Source organism: Rutilus rutilus (assembly GCF_951802725.1).
Source record: "Rutilus rutilus genome assembly, chromosome: 2".
Classification (NCBI taxonomy): domain Eukaryota; kingdom Metazoa; phylum Chordata; class Actinopteri; order Cypriniformes; family Leuciscidae; genus Rutilus; species Rutilus rutilus.
The window spans coordinates 10903210-10926160 of record NC_140210.1 but is presented as its reverse complement, the minus strand read 5'-3'; the positions used below and the strand labels follow the sequence as shown (position 1 = coordinate 10926160).

Below are 22951 nucleotides of genomic sequence, written 5' to 3'. Positions count from 1 at the left end.
AAAAAAAATAGAGTAAAAGTTACTGCAGAATGGATCAACGCCGTGAAATCCTCGGTAACGTTAGCTGTGACACAACTGCCGGCACGCTCATCTTGATCTGACGCGCTGAGCCTGGTCATCGATGGATGGCAGAAACTTGTCCCACTCTCTACAGCACAGACACTATTTCAGTCGGGATAGATTGGCATATTCCCCCAGATTCACACCACCAGTTCGTGTTGGCGTCCTCAGGCTGTTGAGCGATCGCAACCTCCTCCTCCTGTCATTCTATTTCCAAAGCACGCAGCTCGTCTTCTGAAAACTCAGGTATGGTTCTGGCTCTGGCTCTTGACTGTCTGAGAAGTCACCCTCTTCGTCTCTCACAAAATTAGCCATGTTCATTGCCATTCATGTACTGTAGGAAAAATAGCCAGCTACTATTCACGCCGGTATGTTGACATTTCATGTGTTGCGTGATATCTCTGCGCCCAAGTAGCAGTGCTTCGCCTAAGCAGCAGTGATTCACCTGTGCTTCCCCCTAATATAGTCCCAAGTCAATATCTGCCTAGGAAATCGCCTAGTGTTAATCAGCATCGCTATTTGTACTCGTTGTGAATACGCAGGCCACAAGAAGTAATTAGGTGGGGTTTATTTATTTTTTTAGATCACTTTTACTCAGGCCATGCTAGCTGGCAACAAAGGATTCCATTCATTGTGCTAAGCTAAGATAGCGCCGACCCTGTCAAACTAAAACAACGCATGCAGAGACAAAAATGCATTTGCCCACCTATCTAAATGTAGGAAAGAAGGTGAATAAGCCCTATTTCAAAAAACGGTGGAGTGTTCCTTTAACGCGCAAAGTTTCATGCTGAGCGTTTCGTGATATACTGGCATAAAATCAACACTTGATCAATTAATACTAACACTTTCTCTTCTCTTCTCTCTCTCTCTCTCTCTCTCTCTCTCTCTATATATATATATAGGCAATGCCTACGTGTATTGCATTAGCTCAAACTGGGAAGAGTCATAGCACTTGCATATTGTTGTCCTCCTATTGTTAGTTTAACTGTAAATCGCTTTGGATAAAAGCGTCTGCTAAATGACTAAATGTAGCCTAATAAATGTAAAATTGGCTTGACATTGGACATTCGCACATTTAGGGACCGTCTCCAAAGTTGCATACAACATTGGCATACACGTTTCTAACTTCCATAGCAAACTTAAATTTATTTGAATAAATATCAAAAATCCAAAGGGTGCGCATTATGCCTGGCATTACATGAACACTTTACAGTTGGTTTTATGACTGTAAGTCGTTCTATTCAAATGCTATTGAAGTTAGAAACGTGTATACCAATGTCGTATACACTTTAGAGACGGTCCCTAAATGTGCGAATGTCTATCACTGGGAAACGAAACGCTTTATTATCAAAGCGAAATAAAATGAGCCGAAAAATGCCTGTTGAATATTATAGGTTGTATTTTAACAGTTACAGTAACAGTTTGAATATTTTGGAAGTGAAATATGAAAGGATATTATGGATTATTTAATTTTTAATAATGGAAATGTGTTTGAAATGTTTTTAATTGAAATATTCACAGCTTAAATATTCAACCATGTTGAATTTCAGCCCATAAAAATGCAAGCCCTAAAAATACAATGCATTAAAATGCAAGCATGGTTAATGCAATGCCTATTTTTTTTCAAGTAGTGCAATTCAACAAGCTTTTTTGTTTCAAAAACATTTGACATTATTTTACTTCCATAGCGATGACATCTCAGATCATTATCTAGTCTCGTGTAAACTTCATTTAGCCAAGGCTGCAAAGCCGACTCCGTGTTGCTATATGTTAGACCTATCACTTCTGCAACTAAAGATTGCTTTATTAATAATCTTCCTGGTCAGTTTCATCATCTCAGAATCCCAGATAGCTTAGAAGAACTCAATATTGCGACAGAAACTTTTTACTCTCTCTTTTCCTGCACTTTAGACAGTTACTCCTTTGCGCTTAAAGAAGATTAAGGCCTTTGCGACATTAAATTGCAAAGATCTTGATTTTTCGTCGAAGGGCGGGTCCTCTGCGGCCTGCCAAATTTCGATGTTTCGCCATGAAAGAGGAAGTTGCTGTAACTCAGGCATGGAATGTCCAATCTGCCCCAAACTTCACACTTTTGATAAGCGTTCTGTCCTGAACACATGACCATGCTCATATTTAGTTAGTCAAAGCGCCACCTGCTAGCAACAGGAAGTGACATGTTTAACACTGTTGTGGACTCCTAATAACATATAAAAAAAGTGCCAGCAAGTGCTAAACATGCTAACAACATACTAGAAACATGCTAAAACATGCTAGCAAACACTTAGCTAAGTGTTAAAGCATGCTATTACTGCAATTAAATAAGAATTTGCTGTAACTCAGGCATGGAATGTCCAATCTGCCCCAAACTTCACACGTTTGATAAGAGTCATGGCCTGAACACATCTACATGAGAATATTCAGTTATAGTAATAGCGCCATCTACTGGCAACAGGAAGTGACATGTTTAACACGTTGATGCCATTCTAGCAACATGTTAAAAATGCCATTGAGTTCTAAACATGCTAGAAACATGTTAAAACATGCTAGCAATACTTAGCTAAGTGCTAAAGCATGCCAATTCAATGAAACAGGACGTTGTTGTTACTCAAGAAGGCAATGTCCAATCTGCGCCAAACTTTACACGTTTGATAAGAGTCCTGCCCTGACTGCCGGACTCGCGCATCCTCCATGTCTGTAGTTTTTTTTAACACTTTTCACTCGTGTTTGTAGTTCTAACCGCGCGATGGGTTGTGGGCAATATTAGCCGTTAGAGTGCATATCGATCTGCACTTCGGATTCTGACCGGAAATAGTAGACCATCCGGGTATCTTTGGAACACTTATTTCAACATACTACGATTTGGGACATACCAATTCTGTTTTCGAATACTATTTAGGACGGATAGTATGCAAATTGGGACGCAGCAATAGTAAAATATGCCATTGAGTGTTAAACATGTTAGAAATATGCTAAAGCATGCTAGCAATACGTACCTAAGTGTTAAAGCATGCTATTAATGCCATGAAACAGGAAGTTGTTGTAACTCTGCTTGAGTGGAATGTCCAATTTGCCCCAAACTTCAAACATTTGATAAGAGTTATGTCATGAACACACGTCCATGCTCATATTCAGTTATAATCATAACACCACCTGCTGGCAACAGGAAGTGACATGTTTAACACTGTTGTGGTCTCCTAATAACATATAAAAAAAAGTGCCAGCAGGTGCTAAACAGGCTAGCAACATACTAGAAACATGCTAAAACATACTAGTAAACACTTAGCTAAGTGCTAAAGCATGCTATTAAATATGAATTTGCTGTAACTCAGGCATGCAATGTCCAATCTACCCCAAAATGAATATGTAATATGCTAGAAACATCATGAAACATGCTAGAAATGCTAAAGGAAGTTGTTGTAGCATACAATGTCCAATCTGCCCCAAACTTCACATTTGATAAAAGTCCTGCACTGAACACATCTACATAGTGATATTCAGATATAGACATAGCCCCACCTACTGGCAACAGAAACTGACATGGTTAACACAGTAATGCAGTACTAACCACATAATTATTGTGTACTAATAGGGCAAGACCACCTTTGTCGAGTCCAAGACCAGGACTAGTCGAGTCCAAGTCAAGACCAAGTCCAAAGAGTTGAGTCCAAACAAGACCGAGTCCAAAAAGGTTTAAGTCCGAGTCAAGCCCGAGTCCAGGACAGGAAAAAAAAAAGTCTTATGCATGACATTACCAAGACAATCATTTTGGGTTATTATTTGTTGATCTAAAAGCAAAAACAGTGTCACAACACCCAGGATTTTTAAGTATAGACATTCCCCTTGATATCATATAATCTTCTAATCTAAAGAAAACAGAATGATGACATATGGTGATACCTCATAATAGCAGTGTTAGAACTGATATACAAACACCAACCCACTACTATTACCACTGCTAGGTACTTGAGCAACTGAGGTACAAATGTTAGGTACTGAGCATTTGAGCAACTAAATGACAATATAGCCTCACTCCAGATGTACAGTAGTGTAGAAAAGAAGTGACTAGTGTTGCAGAGTGGACCCCTATGGTTGGTTTATGCCTTCCCTGAAAAAAAATATTGTATTGTATTATAGTATTATTTGGAAGTGGGTTAATAGGAAAGACATGTATTTTCAGAAAACATTAAAGTTTGGTTAAACAACAATGAACAGTGTAATTTAACATATGTTCTTTTTATTTGAGAACAAACTGCAGAATTTTAAAATAAATTCATTAGGAAGTTGTTTAAGAAATTCATAAGAACCATTTTTCACAGTATACTTAACAGTACAAGCACACTGCGGATAAACCGCGGATCGGGCGGATGATGTGACGAAAAAAATAATATTTTAATTAAATTCGGGCGTCGGTTGAACCAATCAAATGAAAAAAGCTTGCCACTAAGCAAACCTGCAAGCTATGAGCCCAGCTGTCAGTACTATTGGAGGAGGCCTAAACGTCTCGTAGATGAGACTGCCTGGGTTATTTTGTTTCGATATTAGCTATATTTTAATACAGCCAGTCATTGTAGCCTACTACTCGTGGAATAGGCATTTAAAAGAGATGCAGATTATGGAGTGATATGACTCAGAAATTACATCGGACAATGTTCAGATGTCATTCAGCGAGATGTTCAGAAGAACGCAAGAGCTAAACTTCTATAAGCTCAATAACATCCACAAAAAAAAAAAAAAAAAGAAGGTAAGAAAAAAAAGTCGGAAACCTTTGCCCATTAATTGTGCAAGGCAAGCAGGCAAGTTTTCGGGTTGTTATGGACAATTAAAAATGTGAATATTCACATTGCACTAGCGGTGGACTTTCAGCGAGTTAAAACATAAAAAGAGCCGGCTTCAGTGAGCTGAGTCAAACGAGCCGTCTCACGAAAAAGCCCATCACTAGTTATTAGGTGGCCAGTGTGTTTCACTTTCCCTCCGTCACGGCGACGTATGTGTGCTTACTGGGAACATAATAAAGACACCTGGACTCGGTCGAGACCAAAAGCCATTTTTGGCAAGACCAGTGGCCGAGACCGAGACAAGTCCGAGTCCGAATACCAGCGAGAAGACCGGACTCGAATACTACAGCCCTATGTACTAAGCATGCTAGAAACATACTAAACATGCTAGCAACACTTAGCTGAGTCATGAAGCATGCTATTATCACCTTAATACAAAACATTTTGTAACTGACTTTGACATACTCTTACTATATATACCTCCTTAAATGCACATTGCCCAACCATGCTGTCTTCCTAAAGCCACCGAGTGACGATCGCACGAGTGCGAGGGCCCTTTCATCGCTGCTTGCAGCTTTAATTCTGTATATAATCTTTGCTTAGTTTAGTTGTGTGTGTAGCCTACCCGTAGTTTTGTTTATTAAACCATTATATCCATGCTTTATTGTCTCGGTGTTTGCCGCTCACAAATCAAAGTCACTTAAATGTCTTGATCTAGCTACATGCAATTTCTACTGTATAAAGTACTAGCAGGGTAAAAGATTATTCTTTCTTGGCCAAGAATTGATAACTGATTATGCTGTCTGTTCGTTGGACGAACTGATTAAATAATTGTACTATTACTTCTGCTACAGTCAATTCTTAAACTAATCCAAATATTTATAATTAATTATAATTCGTTATAATTAATTATACATATTTTACTTTTGAGCTAATTTGCTACACAGGCATGGTTGTGCTTCCATGTTTACACATATTTGGTCAACTCTATGTATGCGAGTTATTCAAGGTTTATAAAGGAGTAAAAGCCTATATTAATTTGGTTTTGTATGCTTGATTCATATGGATTACTTTTAAGGTATCTTTTTGAAGTGTGAAATTTTGTTTGTGTGGACTTTCAATTGATGGAAAAAAATATAAGAGAATATAAAATGAAAGAAAATCTAATAATTTCTGTTCCTAAAATGAATGGAAGTGTAGTCCTCTATTTAACAGCTTATATTTCATCTGTACTATTTAAAGTTCATTAAGATTCAAAATAGTGACCTCTTCAAATTAGTAGCACTGTTAAAACTTGGCAAGGAGAGCAACATTGATATGGAGTCAATGCAAGTTTGGATTCAAAGTCAAAAAAAAGAAAGAAAAAAAGTTGTGTAGTTGAAGTGTAGAACATCTAGGCCCACGGTTGAATGAATTCAGACATAAGAGAGAGAGATAAAAAAATGGATTGATGGTGCTGGGTAAAAATGATATTTTTCTCAGTTGATTTTATGTACTATGAAGCTAAGAATATTCCAGATGAGAGACTTTTAACATTTTTAATATGTTTTCTATAAGAATGTTTAAAAAAAAAAAACAACTAACAAAAAATAAATTTATACCATGGTGTCTTATTTTCTTAAGTGTCTGTTAGTTTCAGTTTGAGATTTATCCACCACGGAACAGGTTGTTTAATCTGTCCAGCTCTTTGCAGTTCTCCATGGTCATGAGCTCAGCCTTTCGCTGTAGTCTTTCATCTCTGTAGACCTTAGCAGCATACAGCAGGTCTGTTTCTGAAGGGGATGACATGATGACAAAACTAATTGTATTAGGACCTCAAAGCAAATCCCTAGGACCAAACAAAGCATATAAACTCATAGTGGAAAAATAAGATGGTAAAGATGAAATAATGACACATACTTGTCTGTCTTTCCTTCCAGCAGTTGTTGCGCACATTAGAAACATAATCCTCCTCTACATTCTTCTCAATCTTTAGCAAAGCTGAGCCCTTATATTCTGATTTGAAATCTCTGGTGACAAAATAGTCCACATGCAGGTTCTCTGTTTGTCTCTTAATAGTCTGTCCTGTGGACCTAGATGTGAAGGAGCAGAGATTACAACCATTACACAGTTTTAAGGAACAGTATGAAAAAATTGAGTTTAAGGGTACAAGTGTATAAAGTGCTAGAACCATAATATATTTATTCAGATTTTCTTTCTTAATATTAGGGTAACATGGGGTAATATGCCCCCCATGTTTTTTTGTTAAAAAAACAAATCAAAAACAAACAAAAACCAACAGTGTAAGACATTCCATTAATTGCTTGAATGCAACCCATAACATTTTAACCCCATATATAAAGAGTTATTACATACTGTCTAAAGTACAGTTTGTACTGTGTTGTGAGGCATGTATCATAAGGCATTATTGCACATGATCTAGAGCATAGATTCTACTGTAGTATGAGGCATGTATTGTAAGGTATTATAACATACGGTCTGGAGTAAAGGCTATAAGGAGGCGTGGACACCATCATCTGGCTGAGGACTGAGACCAAGACCAGCACAACTATCGGCATCAGCTGAATAAACATGGAGTACCCACCCTGAAGAATAGACACTGGCATCAGTCATTATCTGTGAGTTACTTCAAAACAAGAACAACAGAATGAAACATTCAAATAGGGCTGGGCAAAAATTTTGATTTTGATATTTATTTGAACAATCCTGATATTGAATCTTAAAACACCATGGTCAATATTTTATTTTATGGCTATTATCATTGGCTGTGTGAAAACGTATTTCTACAACACTTTATGTCTTGCAGAGTTCAATTTGTACTGCTGAGCTAACTCATTTTCATAATGTACCAAATAAGGTTCTCTTTATCATTTTTCTCCATTTCAGAGCAGCATTGAATCTTCCGTGCTATTATAAAATAAATCATATTTTTCCCTCCCGAGTTGTGAAACATAAACAAAACTATGACAAAAGGAATCGCCGGTGCAGCACAGATGTCTACTAATTAAAAATATTTATTTAAGGTGCATAACAATAAATGACTAACGTTTCGATGTAATGTTACATCTTCATCAGAGTCCTGGGGGGTATTCCAGAAAGCTTGGTTAACTTACCATTTGGTAAATCATAACCTCTGGGTTGATTTACCCCAAACCCGCATACCATGAGTATGTCGGTTCCAAAACACCTGAGAAGAGTTAGTTTAATCAACCTCCTATTGGTAACCCAGAGTTAATGCGCGCACACGGCGAGTACATAAAGACATTTTCAATGGATCACCGATTTCAGGAGTCACCATGGAAACCCAGGGAGAAAAAAAGCGAGCTACATATTTCGATGAAACTGAGTTGGAGGTTTTAATGCTTGCTTATGAAGACTATAAGCCCATTATAACAAAAAAAAAAAAAGCAATACTGCTGCATCATCAAAAGAAAGAGAGTTGGCTTGGCAAAAAATAACGGACTGAGTAAATGCATGAGTTTATAAAATTATAAATGGGCTATTTTCCCCTATCATTGTGACGCAAACATTCTTTGGGGCATGCAGTAAAAATAGACAAGTATTTACTTGTTGGCCTCCATACATTTCTTAATATTACAGTAGTAATGCACATAATTGGCTAGTATGTTGGCTTCTTGTTTTATCAGGTGTAATCCTTCTGGAGCCAGAAGAAGTGTGAGCTAAGTCAAAATGAAACACAAAAACATTCTCCAGCAATGTAATTTAGTATTTAATGTAGCCTAATTTAGTTTTCTATACATAGCCAATAGAAAGAAGGATGAGGCCCGTAAAACAGGTGGGGGTCCACCTCCACCTTCCCTCACCCCAGCTGCCCAGGAGCTGGCACTGTCCCTTAATAAAGGGCGACCTGTGGTCGATGGGATTCCAGGGGCAGTTCATCGGACTCAGCAACCAAGACAAGTGGCTTAGTAAAATGTAGGTGTACCATATTAATACTTATGATTTATTGATGTTTTCACTGTTTTTGTCAGTGTTTTAATAAAGAAAATCATCAACACTGTCACCATTTTAAAAAGGCATTTTGAATGCATTTTACAGTCATTGATTCACTTGTGCAGTATGCATGCTGCTTTGACTGCATATGCTGTATACTGTAATCTTATTACTAGTACTCTTAGATGTCCCTAATGTCCTTCTTTATTAGTTGTATTTGTTTAAGAATATACATTGAGTATTGAATATGCATGATTATCTTATTGGTTTAATTATCTTGCAGTTGCTGATGGCCACATTGTATTATTGGATCCTCCTGCAACACCACACTGTCACAGTTGTAAGTGATTATTGTCTTTAGGTTTCTGTTTGCTAAACCAAGCATCCTTCCTTATTTTCACTGTAGGCTGACGATGAAGAGACCACTTCTGCTGTGACAGAAACAGAGAATGTGGGGAGGCCCATAGAGGTATGATGCATAGAATGCATTTCCCCTTTTTTGCATAAGAGAATAAATAAATTGTCATTGTCATTTTACAGAATATGGCAGGAGATTTTAATACAGATGAGGGTCCATCTACCTCCACACAGAATCTTAGCATTGTAAGAAATGTTCTGCAGTTCTCCTTCCTCATTTAAATATTTGGTCTGTGTTTGTATTACAGACTTTATCAGTCATGTTTAATTATTCTGTCTTTCTAGTTGCCTGCCAAAGAGCTGTATAAGGTCCACCTTCAAAAGCAAACAGAAAAAGTGACATGGAGATGGACCTTATACAGCTTCAAATGGAGGAGAAAAGGCTTAACCTAAAAAAGGCCATACTTGAATTGCTGGAGCACCAGCTTAAGGTGGGAAACAGTATGTGAACATTAATCTGTCATTTGTTGTTGAATGAAATCTAAAGCAATCAATACAAATGTATTTTGTTACAGGAAATAAAGAAACAATGAACAACACTTGACTGTTAACTGGTTTTAATTAAAGTGATTTTGGCAAATCATGTCTCGTACCACCCTGCATCTCTTTGGTCTACTGGGTTCACTGGGGGTTCCTCTTGGCCATCTTCAAGAGAAGGGGGGGGGGCCCTCTCACCTCTCAGTGTGGAAATGTTGTGAAGAACAACACAAGTAGCTGTGATGGTACTTGACCTTTCTGGGTTGACCCTGAGCCCACGCAGGCACTGAAACCTTGCCTTCAGGATGCCTATGGTCATTTCCACCTTGACCCGTGTTCTGCTGTGGGCCAGGTTGAATTGTGCCTGTGGTCCAGGCTCAGGTTTAGGGTAGGGTGTCATCATATAGGGCAGACAAGGGTACCCTCTGTCCCCCAGCAAGTAACCATTGAAGTGCCATATAAAGGTAGTTAAAGTGATTAGTGTATAAGTGTATAAGTGCATAACCCCCCCCCCCCCCCCCCCCCAAAAAAAATGGTGAACTCTGAAATTGAAAGTTATATAATTAGAAACATTTAAAATTATTGTGGCTGTATACAGTATGAATAAATTAAGTAGTGCTATGTAACTAAAATGGTCTTTCATAGAATATCATAGAATGGACAAACCCGCCACTCTGTGGAATTCCTCTTTAATGACCCTCAGTGGTTTATGGCCAGGGAACTGCACAAAAGTGTGTAGGAACCGTTTGAGTGCAATGCATACTGTACGAACACGAACAGCCCTACACACAGTTGCCTTTCCCACATGCTCTGCATCGCCTATTGTATACAAAAAACTCCCCGTCGCAAAAAAGTTAAATAAATGGAGTTAAATATTTAACTCCATTATCTTCGTTTAATAAATTAACGATTCTTTTGAAAAACGGTACATATTCATTTGGATACGAAAACACATCGATACGTGGTCGTATCACCCTCACGGCGGAAAAGATTTCGTATTATCTGTGCTTCCACATCCACTGGATCGTCTTTAAAACGGCACGCTATGCTCCGTCACCTCTCTGAAACAAACTAACCCTGGAACATAACCTGCTACCGAGCAGGTTATCTTCAGAGAGTAAGTTACTATGGTTACATACATACCCAGAAAGTTACCACCGTTTTTGGAACCGAAAGTTGAGGTTATCCACTAACTTACCCTTAAACTTACCCGGGTATGTCACATAACCTGCTTTCTGGAATACCCCCCTGATGACTCTGATGAAGATGTAACATTACATCTTAAATATGCACCTTAAATAAATATTTTTAATTAGTAGACATCTGTGCTGCACCGGCGATTCCTTTTGTCTGGTTGTATTGTCCTGCCCTGGTTGCACCGGATTGTTTGTGGATTACAGAAGCGCAGAGAACCTTCTCTTTGATTGAATAAACAAAACTATGTTTGTTTATTTTATACACAAAATAAATAAACATACAATGTGATGTTGAATTAATAGTTCAAAAAGTTTTACTGGTTTGAATCAGCCTGAAACACTGCCCTGTGAGATTTACAGCTTAATCAGTAGAAGCCCCTTTCACACAGAGATTCCGGAAAATACACGGATAAAGTGACCCGGGATTTGAGCCGGGTTCGTTTGATTTTGGCTCATTCACACTGCCAGTGATTTTCCGGAATCAGAGAGTGCGTTCACACACAACCCGTAAAAATCCCGTAAAGACACGTGACATTGATGTGACTTGTAATGTCTCAGCAGCGTCTTAAGTTTGCTGATGAGCTGCGATTTCTCTCTCGAGAAACCACGCTTGTGCATTCTTTACTCTGATTCGATCATAAACTTGCGCATTACGTACCGTTTCACAGCTGGCGAACGATCCCGCGCTTCAGCGTCATCACTACGACACGGCATTATTACGGCTTTTGTTCACACAGGGCGCGTTCCGGGACTGAACACGGCAATGTTACTAGGTCCCCAACCCGGCATCGATCCCGGCATCAATCCCGGGTCGTGTTTGCGTTCACACAGAAGGCGCTCTGGCAATTTGCCGGCAATTTCCCGGGTTCAAAGCGCTGTGTGAAAGGGGAGAGCTTCTTTTTTTTCTTTTTTTATCTCTTTCATTTGTAAGCAAAACAGATGGGCACTGAAAAGCTTGTGAAATGGAATTGTATTGAATTCCAAAATCTGTATTTATACCCACCCCTTCATGCTTGAACCCCTAATAATAATAATAATAATAATAATAATAATAATAATAAATATAGCTGCAAGCAGCAATTATCGGGGCCAAGCGCAAGCAGATGACAGGATATGCCAACATGGCTGAAGGTGTCAGACCAACTGCAACAATGAGCAATTAAAGACATTTAGAGAGGATTTTAGGCGAAATGGCTGAAAAATCATATAAAAAGTAATTCAGAATATGATTTAATGGATTATCACTTTCGACCAATAGGTGGAGCAGTTACAAAACTGATGTGATGTGGTCAGAGTGAAGTGACAATGACATATACAAAGTTTGGTGTCAATATTTCAAGGGATTTCAGAGATAAAGCCTAAATAGTGCTTTTGGCATCATGCCTCAACTTTGCTGCTGCGCTATACGAAAACGGTTTCGTCTATCGACACAAAATCCATAACTTTTAGTCGGCACAGTCTGGAGATGATACGATTCTATTTTGATGAAAATTGGACAAACTGTCTAGGAGGAGTTCAAAAAAGTAGGTTTTGAATGAAAATCAAGATGGCGGACAGGAAGTTTGGCCAAATAGGGAAAACTTGGTATCTATGTTCTCGGCTTGACCCAGGGAATCTATTAAGACCAGTGGCATTTCAATAGCCAGATTTATTCAAAAGTTATTAGCCTTTTTGGAAATTTTGTTATAACTTTTGACCACTAGGTGGCGCTGTCTCAAAATATTTTGGGTACCTTCAGGGGATGGAGCTGATGGCACATTCTGAGTTTCGTAATATTACACCAATGCATTTGTTTAGTATAGCATTTTATTTCACAAAACTGTATTGAAGTCAATGGGAATTTCATGTTTTGTTCTGTTATAGCGCCACCAAGAGGCTCAGTCACACCATTTTTTTAATGTGTCCTCAGAGTGAGCCCATACATATGTGTGTCAATTTTGGTGAAGATATCTCAATTCGCTTCTGAGTTATAGACATTTATATGAAAAAACACGTAAAAAATGACTGACACATGACTTTGATTGGAATTTACTACCCCTAAACATCAATATTTTTGCATTTGGGCATTGGCATATAGCTAACGACCTATGTTTCCAAACTTCTGACGGTGGTTGTCTCGATCGGACTAGCTGTTTCGAAGATATAGCCAAATGTTTTTTAAGCGCTAAATCACAACGCTACACAAACCGTAAGGCGAAACCTAGCATGTTTGGTATCGTGGGACTCGGCAACGATTCAGGACTCTAATGAGATGAGTCTCGTGAAAATAAGTCGACCACACCCAAAGTTATCAGCATTTGGGAAAAAAAATTCACCACTAGGTGGCACTGTTTCGAAACTTCTCAGGTACCTTCAGGACATCGTGATGATGACCAATACCAAGTTTCGTAACAATTCGTTCATGCGTTCATAAAATACAGCATTTTAGCACAAAATTCAAAATGGCTGACAGTCAAAATGGCCGATATGGTCAAATTGGATATCAGTCGAATCGGCATGTTGCCCTGAATCTAACGAGACCAATTTTATGATTTTTGGACAAACTGTTCAAAAGCTATAAGCAAAAATAGCCATTTTCCATATCTCCGGACCAGTAGGTGGCGCTGCGCCGAAACACAGCATGTAGCCTCAGGTCATGCCTGTGATGACATGTACCAAGTTTGGTCTGAATACGATAAACCGTTGCGGAGATAGAGCCCTACGACTGTTTTTGCCGGCGCTACGTAAAATTAGTTCGAGCGTTTTTCGAAAACGGTTTAACGAATCAATTTGAATTCCATTACTTTTGGTCAGCACTGCCTGAAGATGATCTGGTTCAATTTTCGTGCAAATCGGACAAACCATCTAGGACGAGTTCGAAAAAGTAGCTTTTTCAGCACATTCAAAATGGCGGCCATATTTATAAGCCGGAAAATGATGTCATAGGGTGCAATCGAATCGGCATGAGCTCGGGAATCAGAGGAAAAAAGAATTTTGTTGATTGGCCAAACGGTTCAAAAGTTATTAGCAAAATAAAAGTGAAATTTTGGACAGGTGGTGGCGCTAGAGGGATTGGTTTTAAGACACCAAATTTGGTATGGTGACTTTTTGGACTGTCCTCTATCATTGTGCCAAATTTCATAACTTTCTCAAGATGGCGGACAGGAAGTTTGGCCAAATAAGGTAAACTTGGTATCTATGTTCTCGGCTTGACCCAAGGAATCTATTAAGACCAGTGGCATTTCAGTAGCCAGATTTATTCAAAAGTTATTAGCCTTTTTGGAAATGTTGTTATAACTTTTGACCACTAGGTGGCGCTGCTTCGAAATATTTTGAATACCTTTAGGGGATGGTGCTGATGGCACATTCTGAGTTTTGTAATATTACACTAATGCATTTGTTTAGTATAGCATTTTATTTCACAAAACTATTGAAGTCAATGGGAATTTCATGTTTTGTTCTATTATAGCGCCACCAAGAGGCTCAGTCCCACCATTTTTTTATGTGTCCTCAGAGTGAGCCAATACATATGTGTGTCGATTTTGGTGAAAATATCTCAATTCGCTTCAGAGTTATAGACATTTATATGAAAAAACACGTAAAAAATGACTGACACATGACTTTGATTGGAATTTACTACCCCTAAACATCAATATTTTCGCATTTGGGCATTGGCGCATTGCTATCGACCTATGTTTCCAAACTTCTGACGGTGGTTTCGTCTCGATCGGACAAGCGGTTTCGAAGATATAGCCAAATGTTTTTTAAGCGCTAAATCACAACGCTACACAAACCGTAAGGCAAAACCTAGCATGTTTGGTATCGTAGGACTCGGCAAGGTTTCAGGAGTCTAATTAGATGAGTCTCGTGAAAATAAGTCGACCACACCCAAAGTTATAAGCATTTGAAACAAATTTTTTACCACTAGGTGGCGCTGTTTCGAAACTTCTCACACTCCTTCAGGACATCGTGCTGATGACCCATACCAAGTTTCGTAACAATCCGTTCTTGCGTTCTTAAAATACAGCATTTTAGCACATAATTCAAAATGGCCGACAGCCAAAATGGCCGATATGGTAAAATTGGATATCAGTCGACTCGGCATGTTGCCCTGAATCTAACAAGACCAATTTTATGATTTTTGGACAAACTGTTCAGAAGTTATAAGAAAAAATAGCCATTTTTCATATCTCCGGACCAGTAGGTGGCGCTGCACCGAAACGCAGCATGTAGCCTCAGGTCATGCTTGTGATGACATGTACCAATTTTGGTCTGAATCCGATAAAGCGTTGCGGAGATACAGCCCTACGACTGTTTTCGCAAGCGCTACGTAAAATTTGTTCGAGCGTTATTCGAAAACGGTTTGACGAATCAATTTGAATTCCATAATTTTTTTCAGCACTACCTGAAGATAATCTGGTTCAATTTTCGTGCAAATCGGACAAACCGTCTAGGACGAGTTCGAAAAAGTAGCTTTTTCAGCACATTTAAAATGGCGGCCATATTTATATGCCGGAAAATGACGTCATATGGTGCAATCGAATCGGCATGAGCTCAGGAATCGGAGGAAAAAAGATTTTTGTTGATTGGCCTTACGCTTCAAAAGTTATTAGCAAAATAAAAGTGAAACTTTGGACAGGTGGTGGCGCTAGAGGGAATGACTTAGAAACACCAAAATTGGTGTATTTAATGTTGGGACTGTCCTCTATCAGAATGTCAAACCAAAACAACTTTCCCGCAATCGGTTCTATGGGCTGCCATAGACTCCCAGTTGGAAGAAGGAAGAATAATAATAATAGGAACGGGAACGGATACAATAGGTGCCTACGCACCTTCGGTGCTTGGCCCCTAATAATAATAATAGGAACGGGAACAGATACAATAGGTGCCTACGCACCTTCGGTGCTTGGCCCCTAATAATAAGAACCGGAACAAATACAATAGGTGCCTCCGCACCTTCGGTGCTTGGCCCCTAATAATAATAATAGGAACGGGAACAGATACTAGGGCTGGGCGATATGGCCTAAAAAAAAAATCCCCGATTTTTTCACAAAAAATCCGATTTACGATTTAAATCGATTTTTTTTCCCTTCCCCTACTTAAAATAAATCTGCAGATGACAAAGAAATTGTTCAAAACAATTTTTAACTTTATTTTGTTTTGAATTTCCCTTCTGGGATTTGATTTGGATTTTCCCCTTGGGGTTAAAGTGCAATCAGAAACAACAAGGGATTGGGATTGGTGGGGAACGTGGAATTTTTTTTTACATCACAATAAAGTGTATTGTGATTGTCAAAACATTTGGTAACAACAGAATTTTATTAAGTTTAGTGACAACACAATGTTTACATGGTAGTCTACAATGACTGGTATGCTACTGTTTTTATTATTGCTTTCACAATTTCAATTCAATTCTTGTGATTTGATTCTGATCTTGATTCAATATCGATTCCTTTGGATAAATACTAGGTACAGTAGATACATGTTAATTTAAATGCCTTTCAGCTGGTATTATTATTAAAGGTTAAAAATAACATCTCAAATTAAATATAATGTGTTTTTTTTTATAATAACAAGTTCAACATTATAATATTTTAATGATATAGGTAAAAATATAATAAATATGTAATATAGTTATCATATTTAGCAAAATACTACTCTCTACAGCAATTATTTTAAAGTCCAACTAACGTGCTATGGTCATTAATGGGCTTTCCAGAGGTAAAAGTAACTTTACGTGACGTATTGTCCTCCAGCTGTTATTATAGACCTATTTCCGCAGTTGAAAAACACAGATCGATCGATTTTATTTCATTTCGGTAAGTTGAACTGTATCTTTCAAATTACCTATTGATCCTTCGTGTTTATTTAGCCTAGGCTAGCCTACTATTAACTAGTAGTAAAGAGTAACAGATGATCGGTTCACGTGCCGCTTGAACTCTGTCAGCGATCTGTCAAGCGCCAAAACGGTGTTTATTGTTTGAATTTCGTAATTAAATCGACTGAATCTGAGACTTTGTTTCATAGCAATAGTAACCTTCTCTGTCTTGTCTGTCGGTGTCAGTGTCCTCTTTGCTTCGCGACTTTTCTCTGCGTGAGAAAATGGATGTGTGGCGTGGCGTTTAAAAAGTGACGATTGCGTGAGTCACACGGTGAATTCGTGAGAGTTGGCAGCTCTGCGGATTCAGTTTGTAAGACTGTAGGTTGTTTTTTGGCGGGTGTGTTTGTGCTGCTGCGGTCTTGCCGTGTTGTTTGTGTATCTTTATGCCAAACGCGGCGCGGGGGAAGAGCTGAGCCTGTTCGGAGCTACGAGAGCCCAGAGGGGAGCGTCGGCGAATGTTAAAGAGAAAACCGATTTTCATTCAAAAAAATCGACGTAAACTGCACATTCGAATTAATCGATAAAATCGATTTATCGCCCAGCCCTAACAGATACAATAGGTGCCTACGCACCTTTGGTGCTTGGCCCCTAATAATAACAACAACAACAACACATCTGGTCCTTAGTAGGCCTTAAAATTAGTTAAATACAACCTCAGATGAACAACAACACATGACATTAACAATAACTATGCCAAATTTGAGAAGCCATGTGTAAAAAATGTCCTTGATCAATTGAAAATCAGCAAGTGTGACCATCTCAATAAAAGCAGAAGTTTTGGCAGTTTGCTGGTGTGGAGCATTCAGGTGTGTGCTAACACAATGTCAAGGATGAAAGACATCAGCAATGATCTTAGAGAAGCAATTGTTGCTGCCCATCAATCATCTGGGAAGGGTAAAAAGGCAATTTCCAAACAATTTGAAGTCCATCACTCTACATTAAGGAAGATTACTGGAAAAGTGGATAACATTCAAGACAGTTGCAAATCTTTCCAGGAGTGTACGTCCTGGCAAATTCACTCCACTGTAAGACCGTGCTATACTCAGAGATATTGCAAAAAACAACAACAAAAAAACAAGAACTACATCTCAGACTCTACAGGCCTCGTTAGCATGTTAAACGTTAAAGTTAAAGGGGGGGTGAAATGCTATTTCATGCATACTGAGTTTTTTACACTGTTAAAGAGTTGGATTCCCATGCTAAACATGGACAAAGTTTCAAAAATTAAAGTTATACGTTTGATGGAGTATTTCTGTGCCAAAAATACTCCTTCCGGTTTGTCACAAGTTTCGGAAAGTTTTTTTCGAGTATGGGCATGTGTGACGTCAGATGGGGCGGAATTTCCTTATACGGGTCCTAAGGGCACTTCTCCCGGAAGGGCGCGCGCACACCTGTAGACCAGAGCAAGAGAGCGAAAGCAGTACGCCCATCAAAGCGCTGTGCTCGCTGCAGTCACAGGACTTTGTTTGTTCCCTGCATTTCGACGATGATTGTTTTATAAACAAGGCCCAGTTCGACGCCGGATTTAGCAGTCCCAACAATAAAGGTTCACAGTCGTGCGTTGGAACCGCAGGTGGTAAGTAAAACTGCTTCAAATGTCTGTGTGTTGTTAGCTATCGGCGCGTAAGCACCGCCCACACGGCACGCCTCCAGTCACTCGTTTTTTTTCCGGAAAGACTCGGTACAGCCTATCTTTCTTTTATAAATATAATAAAACTAAAGACTTTTTGGAGATATGAAGGATGCAATACTACTAGGTACTCAAGATTAACATGAGATTGACTGAAACTGAGTGTTTCACCCCCCCTTTAAGTCTAATCATCTTTTGGCAAAGTTTACATTCGTGTTAACCGTCGAGTTCTCGCATCACCTGCTCCTGAAAGGACTCCGGAAGCTGCGCCAACGGACAATTTGAACTCAGCTATACACAAGAGCCAGATCAAAAGCAAGTACTATCTTATATCGCAATCTAAAAATGCTGTTTAAGGTTGTCTAGGCTATTCCCGTTTGCGGAATTAGGCCTATCCAACGAGGGGTCTCTTGCAAAGTTAACTGTTTGAAAACTGTCACTCTGAGATTTGCTTTCACTTTATCTCTCTCTTTATTATTTGTTATTCGATTCCCCTGTTTGTATTGTACTGTTTGTATTGCTATATACGCATATTTACTCTGTGTGAAATTGAATCGTAGTTATGTATTCCTTAGTTTGTTTTTGTTAAACCCAATAATCTTTTTGAATTGAACCTGCTTTATTGCTCACCAAATCAAAGTCCCTGAAATCGTATGATCTAAGCTACGAAGCTTTATTTTCTTGTTACTATTTCAGTAACCTAAATTGTACAAACATAGGAAATATTATTTTTCATGATCAGAAGATTAATTTTCCTTTAAGTTATAACCAGGGTGAGTTTTATTGAGTTTGGATAAGGAAGTCTAGCATCCAGATCGCGGGACGAACAGATTGTTTAGATAACTGAAATTTATTCTGGTAAAGGTTACCCTTAAATGATTAAATATTCCCTCTTTGTTTAATTTAATCTTTGTAGACGATAAGCAAATCATAGACTCATGAATATTCCCTTCATTTGAGTTAATTATTTCCCGAAAGTGATTGTCGCTACAATGTCCTGTGGTGTTGTTCATCTGAAGTTGTATTTACCTCATTTTAGGACCTGCTAAGGATCAGGTGTTTTTTTTTTTTTTATGTCCTGATACCTAAAACCATAGAATTCAAATAGGGTGTACTTTTTTTTTTCAGATGACTATGTTAATGCTGACATTTACACTCGCTTAAATTTTAAGAGAACATCATGTGAATAAATTACTTAGTTAGCGACTCTTCAACACAACCCCGCCCTAAACAAGTGCTAAACTGTGTGCATTGGCTTGTGTTGTGCATGTCAAATAAAATCAATCATAATTAATTAAATATGTTATTTGTATCAGTTTTTATTCATTTATACTTATTAATTTAAAAATACCATTTCTGATTGTTATTTACATACAAAAATACTTTTAATGGAAACTTGCTTTCAGTTATTTGCTTGAGGCAAAAGAAGTTAGACATAAGGATAAACTGAAATTTATAAATTAATAAATTATATTTATTTTATGAAACAGCATTTCAACTATTTATCAACTATTATGCGACTATGCATTACTTTACAGAGGGCTTACGACCTAACAGAGTTAAAAACTAGCTAGTAGTAACCAAGTTAAAAACTAGTGGTTACTAAGTCTCTAATATAACTGAGAAAGACAGAAAAAAAGATGCTCATACCTCTCCTCTCTCCTCCGTTCTTTCTCCTCTGGTTTGGTCCGTATGGTGACTGTATGTTCGGTTATTAGCGAATTCTTGTGTGTTCGCTGAAAAAAACACAAAATCACATATTCACATATTCAGTTTCCCACACACCTAACCAGACCTGACATATTAAAGGGGCAGTAAGCGATTTCTGAGAACCGCTGTTAAAAGTGGATCGGACCGAGCACCACAACACACTTAAAGCCAATCAGTAGTAGTATATATTCATGATGGGGGAAGAGAGAAAGTGAGCAAGAGGGAGATTAAGAAAGAAAGATGGCTGAGAGACATTACAAAAGAGAAAAGGTCAGGGAATATCACTGGAAAAAGAAGGTTTATGATCAGGCAAGAGCTTTAGGAAGAGCATTAATATTAGAAAAGCTTTCCAGGTGGCCAAGATGGCAGCACGAGAGGTGGACGCTTTTGCTGATGCTCCTGCCTCATTCAATATGAAATTCCTCATTCAATTAGTTGAGTACATAATTTAATCAATTTTGGCAATGCAACTTGATGTACAATGACTTCAGAAACTTTGTGGCCTGATTCTTTAGTAAAAAAAATAAAATAAAAACAGCGAAGAAACTTGAGAAAAAGGGTCTACACGCAGATGCGGTTTGTGAAAAGTCCCACACTAGTAACTATGTTAGACAGCTTGTTCCAGCGTTATCCAGGGTGCTGCAGGAAAAGACTGAGTCGATTGCGCAGACTATTCAAGCCCATTCGCAACAACTTGAACAAACGGCGGGCTGACTTAATGAAGCCGAGAACAGAATTGCTTATGTCGAGTTATCAGTAGATACAGAAAATGCACGGATCCAGACTCTCGCATGCCAAGTTTCTTCACTCACCAAACACTTGGATGATCTAGAAAATCGAGGTCAGAGGAAAAATCTATGCATCATTGGCCTGCTTGAAAATGTTGAGGGTACTAACCCGACCATGTTTCTTCAGACTTGGATCCCAGAGTTCCTCGGTATTGAAACTAAGTCTGGGATGCTTAAGCTGGAGAGAGCACATTGCATCTCTATGCTGAACGCTGACGCCAAGGGTAGGCCTTATACACTTATTGTTCTCTTCCACAAGTTACAGGATAAGCTGCGGGTTGTGGATGCCAGCAGACGTGCGGCACAAAAAGGAGATCTGATGTACAACAACAGTAAATTATCGTTCTATCAGGACTTTTCCACAACTGTTCAAAACAAACGGAAAGCGTTCTACGCAGCGCGGCAAAAGCTACAGCAGATGGGAGCCCAGTATGTCATGCTTTACCCAGCTAAACTGCGAGTCACCACCGGTAAAGTTCCTTAAGTCCCCTGAGGAGGTTCTGGCCTTTATTGACTCGACAGATTGAATTCGAAGGAAACATTCTCTTGAAAGGAAGTGGCATACCAGATGGTCTTAGGTAGGCCTAAATAAATACCTTAAAGGGTTAGTTGACCCAAAAATGAAAATTCTGTCAGTAATTACTCACCCTCATAATGTTCCAACCCCGTAAGACTTTCGTTCATCTTCAGAACACAAATTAAGATATTTTTGAAGAAATCTGAGAGCTGGCTCATTCCTTCATAGACTGCAAGGTAATTTCATCTGCCAGCCCAGAAAAGTTAGTAAAGACATTGTTAAAATAGTCCAAGTGGCTCAACCTTAAGTTTATCAAGCGACGAGAATACTTTTTGTGCGCAAAAAACAAACAAAAATAACGTCTTTATTCAACTATTCATTTTCTTCTGTGACGTGAATTCACGAGAGTGCCACAACGCCACGACTGAGAAGATGACGCTCACGATCATTTGATGGGAAAGTGTGAAAGGTAAGCCATTCATTTTGCGGCATTGGTAAGGCACTTTTACGTTTTCTCGTTGGTTTCTTAACTTAAGGTTGAGCCACTGTAGTCACTATATTTTTTATAGTTTATAGTATATATTTTATATTTTAGTCACAGACTATTTTAACGATGTCTTTACTAATGTTTCTGGGCCGGCAGAATGAAATTACATAGAAGCCTATGAAGGAATGAGCCAGCTCTCAGATTTCATCAAAAATATCTTAATTTGTGCTCCGAAGATGAACGAAAGTCTTATGGGGTTCGAAAACAATTCATTCATTTCAGAATTTTCACCATCAAGTCAGTTAGTCCCGTGATAACCGCTCTTGATTAAAATATCCTATTACTCACGCTCCACTGCTTTACACGAGTTAACGATCAGTGCGTTTCCCGAAAGCATCGTTGGCCAACTATGGTCGCAAGTTCCGTCGTTACCAATAGAGTTCAATGGACATTGCGATGAACTTGCGACCATAGTTGGCCAACGATGCTTTCGGGAAACGCACCCCTGCTCCGTCTTCACTCAGATACTTCAAATACCTTTGGAAGAGAACGCTTTATTCCCGTAGTCTCTCTTGATGATAACTGGAACTCCATAAACACCACAATCGCTCCTCTCCATTACCACAACAAACAGCAAGGTGTTCCGTATGCCCGTCGCTTACTAGTAGATTCATAAGGCAGATTAAATATCCATTCATCGGCGTAATCAACTTCCCGTCGGCTGAGCAAAGATGAGCCTGCACACAACCTGAACCTATTCGTTCTCCCCGCCATCACTCTTTTCAGCTTAGTCAATGCGTACGTCATCTTGCATCCGGTATTCCCAAACCGGACCGACAAAAACGCCATCTTTGTTGTGGCACTCATTTAATTATACGTTGCGTTGTTCAATCTATCCTGTTCCTCTCAATATAGAATATTATTATATAGACAAAAAAAAAAAAGACAAAAAAAAAATCATATTTATTTTGTGCTTATTAAAAGATGAAAGTGTATTGTCACAAGTTGAGGGAGTCATTCATTCAACCAATTTGTTCAAACGGCTGATTCATTTGGGAAAGAGGGCCATTAAATCATTAA

General features: G+C 38.7%; 1 protein-coding gene and 1 long non-coding RNA gene across 2 annotated transcripts in view; one reads left to right on the top strand and one right to left on the bottom strand.

The window, feature by feature from the left end:
* Positions 1-22951, top strand: part of LOC311285937 — a 458548-nt gene that overhangs the window by 159041 nt on the left and 276556 nt on the right. The window lies entirely within an intron of this gene.
* The window catches only part of dnajb14 (DnaJ heat shock protein family (Hsp40) member B14), a 174389-nt gene continuing 153191 nt past the window's right edge, over positions 1754-22951 (bottom strand). The window contains exons 5-8 of the mRNA XM_084401810.1: positions 20020-20105; positions 7311-7420; positions 6735-6907; positions 1754-6607 (exon numbers count right to left, since the gene is read on the bottom strand). Of these exons, the coding sequence (XP_084257936.1) occupies positions 6483-6607; positions 6735-6907; positions 7311-7420; positions 20020-20105 (494 nt within the window). The 3' untranslated portion in view covers positions 1754-6482. The remainder of the gene's footprint in view (positions 6608-6734; positions 6908-7310; positions 7421-20019; positions 20106-22951) is intronic.